General features: G+C 32.4%; 1 protein-coding gene across 3 annotated transcripts in view; it reads right to left on the bottom strand.

Annotated features, from left to right (window-relative positions):
* LOC145333966 (uncharacterized) overlaps positions 1–2,054 on the bottom strand; it is a 79,575-nt gene extending 77,521 nt beyond the window's left edge. For 2 of the 3 annotated variants that reach the window (XM_080179229.1, XM_080179227.1), the window contains exon 1: positions 67–2,054. In XM_080179229.1, the coding sequence (XP_080035355.1) occupies positions 67–1,639 (1,573 nt within the window). In that variant the 5' untranslated portion in view covers positions 1,640–2,054. The remainder of the gene's footprint in view (positions 1–66) is intronic. The other variant, XM_080179228.1, reaches the window with a different exon arrangement.
* Positions 2,055–13,483: the final 11,429 nt, after the last annotated feature.

Below are 13,483 nucleotides of genomic sequence, written 5' to 3'. Positions count from 1 at the left end.
TGAAATAGTAAAATCTTGAAAAGTTTACAAAATTGAAAACAAATAAATAAGAGGTAAAAACTCAACCTGAATCAATGCTTCTTCTTTGTTTTGATAGAACAGCAGCAGGAATAGTTGGACTCTCTGATCTATTTTCATCTGTGTCCATTGTAAAGCTGCTAACCATATCACTTGAGGGAGTATTATTACCAGATCCTATGCCATCATCATTAACTCCTGGCTCTGCATTTACACCATTTCCCTTTTCATTAAAAGCACTTTTGATAGCAGACATATCTTGAAGAATTTGCTTGCGTTCATTTCTCAAAGCTTTAATTCTTGTGAGCATGTCATCTAAGCCAGCATCAGATGCAAAGCTTTGAGGTCTGTTGGGTTTTTCAGGAGTTGACATTTGTCTAAGTAAAGGATTAACAGGTAAGTTGTCCTGTGAACCTGCACTACCTGACTGCTGTGAAGCTTCCAGCTTTTTCTGTCTAACAAAGGCAATTTTACGCTGTGTTTCTTCATCTAGTAAATCATTCAAAGCAGACTTTGCCTGAGTAGCCTGACTCTCTCCTCCTGTCTGGCCTAACATTGCTTTCCTTTTGCGTATGAAATCAATTTTTCTTTGCATATCATCAGGTAACACACTTGGATCCGGAATTGCTGGGCATGATATTTGCTTTTTGTAAGAATTCTTTGTTGTCAAAATGTCAACTTCAGCACTTTTTAATTCAGTTGTATCTAGTTCTTTAATACATGTATCATTCACAGGTTCAGTTATATTAATTTCAGGGTTAGTTTCCATTTTTTCCACAAGTTGTTCCACTTCATCAGCTTCTTCAGTGCAATCATTTGTATTTGGTTCATCATCAATATTATCAGTACTAGTTTCCATTTTATCATCTACATGAGTGTTTTCTTCTGTGATTTGAATATCATGTTCTAGGGATTCTTGAACTTCATCTTTATTTATAATTTCATCACCTTCTTCATCCTCATATTCCCATTCAGATTCATTATCATTGTTATCAATAACCTCATCATCTTGCTTACAATCATCAATAGCAACTGATATATGTTCTGATGAATTTGCTTCTACCATGTCATGTTCAGCAATATTTTCATCTATTTCAACTTTGTCCTCTTTGATTTCAACTGAATCTGTTTGAACAGTTGTATTTTTTATATTTTCATCAGAGACTTCATTGTTACTATCAACTTGAATAGGCTCATTTTCAACAACTTTAGAATCCTCATGGCAATGGTTGACTTCAGTGGCCTCAAAACTGTTAGACTCCATAAGCTTTTTCATCCTTCTCTCCCTTTCCTTGTTGACCTGACTCTCCATCCAGGCAATCCATTGGGCAGGATCATCACTGAATGCACATGGTTCAGGATCTGTTACATAATGTGGAAGCTTAGGTTTCATTGCCTCAATCTGCTCTTTACTAAGAGTATTTGTGGGTGATTCATCCTTTTCCTCTTCAACTGTGGTTTCTTCTTGTTGAATTGGAATTTTGATTGTTTGTTCTACAACAGCTTCCTGAACCTGACCCTCCTCACTTTCCTCTTCATATTCACTGTCAGTAACATATTCATAAGAGTACTCAGATTCATCATCAGCATTATCATACACACAAACATTAGATGCTGCCATGCTGCTGTAAGGTTGGTGTATTATTTAGCAAGCTGTTATCAATATGGGTTAGAGTGTGGATAGTTTATAACTTGCAAAGTGCAGTTTAATGCTAGATAAGAGATTGGTAAGTTGGTTGTGAACGTGCTAGCAAACTACTGTTAGAACCTGCCTTGGTGTTTCCACAATCTGTGTTGCTAGTTGTGTAGGATTTGTTTTCATCACTCCCCACGGGGTTTGAATAAGAGGCATGTTTTAATTTCAAAACATTCTAACTGCCATGCACAAAACACACTATTATGCAACAAATGTTAACAGAAATGGAAAAGAATTTTGAACTTTTGATTAATCAATTATATTTTTGGTCACTCTGGCTTTTACTGGCTGCAAAACACTATCTCTGTTCAGCTTTCACAAGTATTTGCATCACAGCACTACACAACATTTTTTCCTCAAATTAGGCCCATGTTGAAATATTTCAAATTTAGCACAATTCTTATTTTTTTTAATTGATAGAATAGTTAATCTATAAAAATGTAGTGATAAGTATACAAAAAGAAATGTAGAAATATATTTTTTTCAAGAAAAAAGCTTTTCATAATTAGACAAAAATGTATGTTATGTACATATGTCTAAAGAAATGACTTGTTTTTCCAAGAAAGAACTAAGTATGACAAGAACTGTAGAGAAAAGATAACTAAGAAATCTAATTTACATCTTCATAATTTGCTTACTCAACTTTATCTTAACTTGTCACTGTATTTTGCTTTACAATTATGTTAAAAATTTTTTCATGCTTTTTTTTGGCACAAAAATGATATAACATTGCTTATTATTGTAGACCAATACCAAGCATTATAGAAAAAAAGGCAATTAAAAAAAATTATGTCAAGATGGATTATGGATTTTTGTCGATATTTCACAAAAAAATGAAAAAATCTATAAGATTTAGAACTATTGTAAAGCATATATTTACAGATTTAAAGCAAGATAATTAATTAATGTTTGTGGGCAATTTTTGGAGGATTTCCTGACAGCTCAGAGGTCACTAGAGAAGTGTTGACCAGAGTCTAGAAAGCTTGGGACCTTTCCTGGCCTACGGCGCAACTAAATCTTACAAGTTCACCTATTTTTCCAAACTCTGCACTAAGGATATATTTTCATTATCAATTTCAAAGGAGGGACAGGAGATGTTATTACCAAAATTTTAAAAAAGTTGTAAAACACTTTTTTTGTAAAAACATTAATTTATGATACAAAATATGAAGTTTTATAAAACTATGGTGTAATTTTTGTAAACAAATAAATTGTCCGACTTAAAGTGTTCAGCAAAATATTGCTTATTGAGATGTAATGTTTATCTATAAACTTTTTTCCAGTAAGAATTCAAAACCGATAATTATCCTTTGGATTAGAACTTTCTCACAGCAATAATGAAAAATCATGTAGAGCATACTATTACTATTCCAATTATTTTTCAGAACTCCTATAACTTTTTTTAAGGAGGAAAAATTTGTTATTTTAATGAAATATTTTTCGATAAAATTCATTACAAATAAATAATTAGGTAAAGCAAAAATAATTAAATTTATAGTAATTAAGATAATTAAATAATTCTAATAATTTTTCCCCTTTTATTTTTCAACCCTATTGGAAAGAGCTAGATTAAAGCTACCTATGTCTATAAGTAGCGCAACAAAAAAAACTCAACAAATAAAAAAGAAAATGTACAGTCTGAGGGCAGTTTGAGTAATTGTATTGTTCAAAATACAGTATGTCCTCTAATAACATAATATTTCTAAAAGCGAAGCTTTTCTATAATTAGGGTCGGTCCGTCGGTCCGTCAGTACGTCCGTCCGTTCGAGATAGACAGCTTTTTTTTAGTTAATTTAGGCATGTTAGAATTGTCCTATCGATTTCAAACTTTGCATAGTCATTCCTGTTGTAGTTTGGTACGATTTAGAAAGCGTAGCAACTCTATAATCATTACCAGAATGCCCGTACGTCTATTTTAAACATCTTTATATTCTGATTATTCAGTTCTGACACTATACAAGTGTTAATGTCCGTTTGTCCTACCGTTGCAGAACTTCGCATTTATGGATGTTGTCATCCTTGTCAAATTACTGTTATGGCTTGGAATTCTTATTGGTTCTTGCTCTCAAAGTGCCAAAGGAGTACAATATCTCCCTCGTATTATTTAATAAAAAGGGGGTAGTATTTTTATGCGGCGCAGGAATTGCAATAACCTTACAGTGCCTATACATGTGGTGCCTTAGCCCTACATGGCTACCCTGTATCCAATATAACCTTACCTAACTTGATCTAAAGTAATAAATAATAAAAGAGAAAAACTACCCATTTACCCTAACTTAGTTTCAAAGGTACTTTTTGTGAAAGCACCCTACTTAACTTTATCAACAGTTTTCTATGAAGGCTAAGCTACCTAAAAGCTACCCCAAGTATTTGACAGGGAAAGGAGTTACTAAAACTATTAAGGCAAAGCACCTATATAGGATATTAGGCCCATATGTTCATATGTGTATGTGTAAGGTGTGTGTAGGGTGTGTGTGTGTGTGAGTGTTTAGGTGTATGTATGTTTGGGCTGCCTGAGTAGGCCTGAAAACTTGCCAAGAATAGGCCATTTTTAAAAACCTCAACACAGAAAAATAACAACAAAGTTTATAGTCTGATTAATCATGGTAATTTCTGTAAAATTTGTAAAATAAAATCTTAAGAACCTAAACATCCTACAATGCATAAGTCACTAACACACAAATACAAACAGACATACAAACAAACAAACAAATAGATTAACAAATAGATAAACAAACAAACAAATAAAAAGCAACAGTGAGTTTTAAATACATTCTACATTTACAGGGTTTAGAACAAAAAGGTTTTAAAATGTATTAATGAAACCTTAATCAAAATTAGAATAAAATATACTTTTTTCCAACAATTTTTTTTGGTGGTTTATATGCGATTTAAAAAAGCCATAACTTAACATAACCTGAGGTGGATTCTAAAAATTGTTTTTGGCTCACTGCCTCACTAAAATTAGTGAGGCTCGCTAAAAATGTTTGTAGAAAAATCCTCCAAAATCGCATGAAAAATCTACAAAAATTAAACAAAATCTTCTCCTCCTGCGTTTAACCACCCTGTAGATGAGTGTTATGTACATAAAAATAAAACAAGCCGACGTGAATTCCCCGATTTGCTTTTACTTTTTTTTTCTGGGGCCTTCGATTTTCCTTTGGGGGCAGTTATGTCCTCCCAAAACAGGTCAAAACATTTGAAAATAGTTTGGCTTTTCTGCAACTACTCTATATCTATTATTTTCTAAATTGATTCGTCAATTAGAAAGAAGTTCAACCATTTTATGTAAATTAAATTCAAATGTTTCATTTATTGAATGATCTTTAAAAACTAGATATGATTTCCTTCTGTTTGGTTTTAAGAAATTTATTGACAATTTATAGTAAAGATTAAGTTATGACTTTAATTACTGTCTGAATTGCTTGAATATATATATTGATGGGTTACTTTTATTTATAAAGTTCTTGTTTACTAAAATTTTGTTTAAAAAAATATTGGTGGTATGTTTGAATATTTTCTGTATTGTATAAACGAAAAGTTAGATGCATTTTTGACTAACTCTTAACTTCAAAATAAGAAATAATTTCAAACAGCCAATTTAAAAAAAAAATATTGAATGTATTATTAGAATGATTAAACTTATACCTATATAAATTTAAATGTTTTGAAATAAATCCATATTAAAAAAGGGACACACTTATATTGGTGTTATTAGCTGTTTTCCAGGCTAACTTTGATAAAAATTTTAAAACCTTATTTTGGGAATTTCTAAAGAACACAGGGATGCGGCACTAGACAATAAAAAAATCTTCCCACATACTATTGTGTAAAATCAAACTAGAGAGGGGGGGGGGGTAGGTAAATTAATAATTTTCACTGTCCACTCCCTCCCTGAAAGTTTTGCATTCTTCCCTTACAATTGAAAATTATTTTTCTAGTCTGAATTTTAATCTCAATATTTGAAAAGTTTTTTATTCTAAAACGGCGTATATTTATAGTGAAATAAGTTTAAGACTTGATTTTTAAATTTGAACATTGAGTTGAACAGATAATTTTAAAATGCATTTCAAAGTTAAACAATAGTTATTTTTCCCTTAGTATTATAGACAGCTTTCCGTGGATATTTAACTGAAAAAAATATGGTAGTTGAAAGCAGTTTTGTTAAGCTCAAAGGGCCGCAGGCCTAGGATAACAAAACTGGTCTTAATCGTATAATTTTTCATTTTAATATTCGCGGAAAGGTGTCTCCAATAAGATTAAAAAAATAACAATTCTTCAACACTGGCTAGAAAATAACTGCTGTACAGAAATTATAGAGTAGTTGTGCCACGTTAGATTAACATGCGCAGATTATATTACGAATTATCAATTTAAAATTTTTACCTTGAAAATTATCAAATAAACTTTTCATGCAGGTGCACGTTTATTTTAAATACACGTTTTATAAAAGCAAAGGATGTCTTTATGTTGGTTTGTTTGTCTGTACAGAAGGATCTCCCTAACCACTGTACCGATGTGGGTAGCTTCTCATAGGTCCTGGGAAGGGTTATAACTATTTTTAGGGAGGGTTCCACTACCCTCCGAAGATAAATCGCCCCTAGAAAAAAAATCCCACCCCCCAAAAAAATTTTTAAATTTTTTTTCTTTTTAAATCTAAGATAACAAGGATGACAACATTCATAAAAGCGAAGCACTGAAACGGTAGGACAAATGGACATTAACACTTATATAATGTCAGAACTGAATAATCAGAATATAAATGTATAAGAGTCGAAGCAAAATTGAAAGTAAATTTGTTGAAAAACTTCTTGACACAAGCTAATGTTTATGGACATACTTACATATTTAGGACTTGATTATAGAGTTGCTTCGCTTAAAACATTATACTTTGTTGTCCCAGGAATCAATATACCAAAAATCAGAACAATGGGATGATTAGATCACATAAAAATTTGTTGTTAAAAAAGTAAAAAAAATCAACATGTTTAAAATGGACGTACGGAAATTTTGGTAATGATTGTAGAGTTGCTAAATCGTATCTAACTACTAAAGGAATCACCATGCAAAGTTTGAAATCGATAGGACAATTCTAACATGCCTAAATTAACGAAAAAAGCTATCCGTTACGGACGGACGGACCGACCCTAATTATAGAAAAGCTTTGCTTTTAAAAATTGTTGCATCGAATTCAACTCCTCCCCCCTATCTAAAGTGCCCCCAAGAGGCCTCTAGGGGAGTATCCGCTAGTACAAAATTAACTTGATGTTTGTCTGTGTGTATGTTTACAGTGAAAGATCTCGCTACCCACTGGACTGACATGTTTTTTCTTTACAGTGAATCTTCTTATTGGTCCAGAGAAGGTTTATAACTATTTTAGGGGTGGTTCCAATTACATATAGATTGAATAAATATTGCAAACTTAAAAATAATTTTTCTCGTATTCATTCGAATCCGGTGGATAGGAACCGGTTCTCATCCGGCACCTCGGGGCTAAAAAAACTAGTTTTAATCTTATAATTGTACATTCTATATCCGCGGAAAGCCGTTTATAATACGATGCGAGAAATAACTATTAACTCCCCCCTATCTAAAGTGCCCAAGAGGCCTCTAGGGGAGTATTCGCTAGTCGTTATACAAAATTAACTTGAAGTTTGTCTGTGTGTATGTTTACAGTGAAAGATCTCGCTAACCGTTGGACTGACATGTTTTTTCTTTACAGTGAAGCTTCTTATTGGTCCAAATAAGGTTTATAACTATTTTAGGAGAGGTTACGAATTGCGATTTTCGAAAATAAGAATAATTTAGCATCCATTGTCTTATCCCTAACAATATGGAACAAATAAATGTGAAACACTATACTATTCCTAACTTAGAATAGTTATTTCTCGCATCGCATTATAAACAGCTTTCCGCGGATATAGAATGTACAATTTTAAGATTAAAACCAGTTATTGCCGAAGGCACCGTCTAAAAAATCATATGATCGTACTTTTTATATTCGTAGAAAACTGGATATAATACGATGCTAGACATAGTTTTTTTCGCATGGCTGAGAACCGGTTCCTATCCACCGGATTCGAATGAATACGAGAAAGGAAGATTATTTTATCATGCATTGTCTTATTAGGAAAACTAAATATAAAACAGTATACAAAGACAGGGGGGGGGGGGGCATTGGGCTGTTTATTATACTAGTCCCCACAGTTTTTAAAGAACGTTTTCTTATTTAGTGGCTCAACAACTTTAAGGACTTGGGGAGTGTTGATTGGTTGATTCATTTTTGAGTGTCAAAACGTTTTAACTCCTAATTGTAATCTACAGAAGGAATAATTTTGTGCATCAACATTGAGAGTGTAAATAAATTTATCGGCAATTGTCTTATCCCTTTAGATCCCTGATGCATATATGTTTTTAGAAAATCAAGGGCAACGAGACAATAATGGATATTTTCATCATTTTAACATTTCTTTAAAGGAGCATTTTTAGGAGGGAGATTAAAATTGTTTGTTGTGCAAATTATCCCCTCTAATCGCTTTGTAGACCTCATCTATCAACATCCAAGGGTGGTGGGGGGTATTAAACTTTGAAACCCCTTGAAAATACTTTACATTATTCCCCTCAAACCTCTGAAACCCCTTAATTTACCCTCCTCAAAGTAAAAATCTTGGACCTCCCTGACCCCATCACTCATATTTTTAGCTCCTTTATGAGCTGTTTTCCCACGGGGGTTCTTCTGAACTTACCTAAAATATAAATGAAATCTATAAACATACATTAAATACATCGGATAAAAAAGATATCTTAACTAGAAATATTTTGATATCTCAATAAACATTCAAATCAAATGATATAGATATTTTGGGGGAGAGTACCAAAATCCCCCCGAAAAAAACCTATTTATTTTAAAAATTCAAAAGGGCCTCTAAAGTTTAAAGTATTGTTCTTATTTTGCTCCTTTGACATAAACTTGTACAGACCTCTAGTGCAACAATAAACAACAGTTGTGTTTCTTAATTTTACAACATTTATCACCAGGGAGGCAGGGGATATTGGAGTGTATATTATAATAGTACCCAAAGTTTTATAAGCACGTTGGCTTAAAACCTTTGGGTACTAAATTGGTCGATATGGCTGGCAGTGTTTTGTTTTGGGGGGGTTGGGGGTGGGAATGTTCATCAATTTATTATCTATTGTCATATCCTTTTATATCTCTGTTTAGAAATGTCTCAGAAACTGCTTTTATCCTACTTGTGAAAAGATATATTTGATAATTGTTTAAAAATACAATAGTACGACAATATAATCTTAACGTATAATAGCCTCATACTGTTTTTTTATCAGAGTTCGGCAACCGCGACTAAGCCTCAAACTTAGAATCGTTTGAATGCTTTTTTTAATGGATTGCTACATTTGGTTCAAGTTTACTTTTTAATTGAAGGGAGCAGTCTTTGGACTGTAAATTACTCTGGTACCCAAAGTTTTAATATTGTGTTGTCTAATTCATTGATAAAAAACTTTGGGTACTTTTTTATTGAATTTTATTCCTTTCAACGAATATTTTTGATCTACAGAAATGGGAATTTTTTTCTCGTATTCATTCGAATCCGGTGGATAGGAACCGGTTCTCATCCATACGAAAAAACTATGTCTAGCATCGTATTATATCCAGCTTTCTAAGAATATAAAAATTTACAATCATAAGATTAAAACTAGTTTTTTTTAGCCCGTGCCTTTGGCACAGCGGGGCTAAAAAACTGGTTTTAATCTTATAATTGTACATTCTATATCCGCGGAAAGCCGTTTATAATACGATGCGAGAAATAACTATATCATCACCGGTAAGTTTTCCGTGTTTGTTGGGAATTTGTTTATAGCATAATAATATTTTTGCAATATACATTTACTCACAAAAACGGAAAGAATTTATTTTACAGAGTTTGTTGTTTGCACTACTTTGATCATTACTTGACCTTGTCAGGGAGGGAGGGGACATTGGCAGGTTATACTGGTCTCAAAAGTTGTAATGTATCTCAATCTTTATTTGTTGGCTTAAATAGGAATAGTTATTTCTCGTATCGTATTATAAACGGCTTTCCGCGGATATAGAATGTACAATTATAAGATTAAAACTAGTTTTTTTTAGCCCCGAGGTGCCGGAGGCACCGGCTAAAAAAACTGATTTTAATCTTATGATTGTACATTTCTATATTCGTAGAAAACTGGATATAATACGATGCTAGACATAGTTTTTTCGTATGGATGAGAACCGGTTCCTATCCACCGGATTCGAATGAATACGAGAAATATAATTAAAAAGGTACTAGAAATTCACTTGTAATTAAACTGACACACTAATATTGCTGTAATTAGTGTGTTATTATTTTCTTTTATGTTTTAGAGAGCCTAAAATTATATTACTTAATTTTCTATCTAACAAGGATGACAACATCCATAAAAGCGAAGCTCTGAAATAGAAGGACAAACGGACATTAAGACTTGTATAATGTCAGAACTGAATAATCAGAATGCGAATGTATAAGAGTCAAAGCAAAATTGTAAATAAATTTGTTGAAAAACTGCTTGATACAGGATAATGATTATGGACATACTTACATTTTTGGGACTTGATTATAGAGTTGCTTCGCTTATAATATTGTACTTTGTTGTACTAGGAATCAGTATACCAAAAATCAGACCAATCGGATAAATAGGTCACATAAAAATTTGTTGTTAAAAATGTAAAAAAATCAACATGTTTAAAATGGACGTACGGACATTCTGGTAATGATTATAGAGTTGCTACGCTTTCTAAATCGTACCTAACTATTACGGGAATCACCATGCAAAATTTTAAATCGATAAGACAATTCTAACATGCCTAAATTAACGAAAAAGGCTATTTAAAAAAGTAAAAAAATCAACATGTTTAAAATGAACGTACGGACATTTTGGTAATGATTATAGAGTTGCTACGCTTTCTAAATCGTACCTACCTACTAAAGGAATCACCATGCAAAATTTGAAATCGATAGGACAATTCTAACATGTCTAAATTAACGAAAAAAGCTATCCGTTACGGACGGACGGACGGACGGACGTACGGACGGACGTACGGACGGACGTACGGACGGACCGACCCTAATTATAGAAAAGCTTCGCTTTTAAAAATGCATTACGGTACATATTTTTTAATAATTGCATTTACTATTAGTTTCTCTTGTACATTTAATTAGTTGTAAGATATGTTTAGTCTATCTTTTAATATAAAGTAACATGATGTCTGTTTGTCTGTCTGTGTGTTTGTACCGAAGGATCTCGCTAACCGCTGAACCGATCGGGTTTTCCTTAACAGGGGAGCTTCTCATAGGTCCTGGGAAGGTTTATAACTATTTGGGGGGAGGGTACCACCACCCTCCCAAGAGAAATCACAACAAATCGATTTTTTCCCCCCGAATAGAGACTCCTACGTAACATTGCAAAGTATTGTACAAATTTGATATAGACTCCTTTGCAACATTGCAAGGTACTTTATTATGTTTTTAAAACACCAAACATTGCCACTAGAGGCCTCTATCCAATCTTTTAATCTATTCCCATATACCAATTTACCTATCTATGTAACTATATATCTATCCAACTTTCAATCTATTCATCTTTCGATCTAACCATCTTTCAATCTATTCGTATAGGATCTAACTATCTATCCTACAAAAGATTTAATGATGTTTTAAAGTAAGTATCAAGTTCAAGGGTAAACCAAATGCGGCAGGGTAACTTTTCATTGCTGCCAAATTTACACATCAGCAATGAATAATAATGAATTATCGATTGAGATAATCATATATAATAGTATCTTAACAATTAAGTTAACCAATTAAACACTCTTAACCAAAGTTTTATATTTTCCTTGTTGGTTTAAAAGCTTTGGGACATAGGACTGTAAAATACACGCACTGGTACCCAAAGTTTTAAATCCATATTATATTATTAGTTGTTCCAAAAACTTTGAGTACTAGTATTGCATTTTGTTCTGTTGGTTCCAAACTAGCAGTGTCAAAACTTTTCAACCAAGGATTAAAATATTCAGAATTTCAGAGGGGGTGATAATAGGGATGCACATAAAGTTATTGCCCATTGTCTTATCTTTGAAAACGTCTTGTATACAATTTTTCTGTTCCAGGACAAACGCAGGAGTCCCATACGTCAGAGTGGACAAACGCAGGAGTGTTAAAATATTAATTTAATTAAGTTTTTCTATACAGATTAGGTTAGGTTAAGATATGAATATATAAATAATCTCACCGCAGGGGTTAGTCATAAGGTGGTCTAAAATAGGTTAGGTTTGGTTAAGTGTCTACTCCGAGGTTTGGGACTCCTGCATCTATCCTAGGACCAATTTTTCTCCATGGTATGAGAGACTTATATAGTAGCGCTGCTATTCAAACTATTAAATTTTTGTAACATTTTGAAAACATACCTATATGTAGACTACTTAGAACCATATGTTGAAGGAAAATCTTTATTAATTTCAAGTAAAAGCTGTTTATACACTAGGAGGGAGGAGATATTTGGCTGTTTATTACACTGTTTTATTTTACGTTTTCTTATATGTCGGCTTAACAACTTTGGGAACTTTGGGAACAATTATGATTGGTTCATTAAGTTGAGTGTCCAAACGTTTCTAATTGTAATCTACAGAAGGGCAAATTTTGTGTATCATCGTTTGGGATGTGCATCAATTTATCAGACATTGACAATTGAGAAAAATGTAGTTTAGAGCATTACTGATAGACCAACGTACATTACGGTTTATAAAGTAGACGTGCATTGGTTATAAAAATTTACACAAAAATCAGCATTCTATCTAGAATAGCAGCTGATTAAATCATAGTTTTACATAATAAATAAAATGATTATCAGATATACAGGATGCTCTGTGTACATTTCAAATTATAGAGTAGCTTCGCTACTATATAGAAAAGAATAAAATTAATTAAAGGGGTAGTTTCACGAAAGGCATTTGAACTTAATTTAGTGAACCGCTTTTTTTTCCCTTGTTAATTGGTTAAACTACATGTATATGGCATATATTTAAAAGAATTTCAATTTTCTACCACGCAGTTTTTAAAATATCAGACTTGAAAATCGTCTTTTTAAATTACATGTATCACAAAAAGACGATTTTCAAGTCTTGATATTTTCAAAACTACGTGGTAGAAAATTTAAATTCTTTCAAATATAGGCCATATAAGTATAGTTTAACTCATTAACTAGCAAACAATATGCGGTTCACTAAACTAAGTTCAAATGCATTTCGTGAAACTACCCCTTTAAATATGAAAAGTGTAATATACTTAACTTTTTCTAAATTTGAAATTCTTATCTTATATAATAGGACGTTTTCTAGCTATAAATAAATGTAATAGCCTATTTTATATCTTTTATTTCATACTTTTGTATACATGGTTTTGCCAATTTCATTACATATATATGATTTTAAATAAGGATAGTAACTTTCTTGGGGCGTCCAAGCTTTTTTATTTGGGGGAGGGGGATAATAACCCCTTTTACCCCCCCTCCCCCCCTTGGACGTCCTTGTAACTTTCACCTGCGACCCTAGCTTGACGGGATTATGAGGGAACAGAAAAATTATCTTAACTCCATACCAAGACTATTTTTAAGTGTCTTGTTACGATAAACTTATTTTTTGTATAAAAATATTTGTTATTTCTGTGGTACTTATTCACCTTATGTGGCAGTCTATAC

This window comes from Acartia tonsa, chromosome 12 (assembly GCF_053477335.1).
Source record: "Acartia tonsa isolate MP-2025a chromosome 12, ASM5347733v1, whole genome shotgun sequence".
In the NCBI taxonomy this organism is placed as follows: domain Eukaryota; kingdom Metazoa; phylum Arthropoda; class Copepoda; order Calanoida; family Acartiidae; genus Acartia; species Acartia tonsa.
Note: the sequence above shows the minus strand (reverse complement) of the source record. Positions and strands in the feature narration are given on the sequence as shown.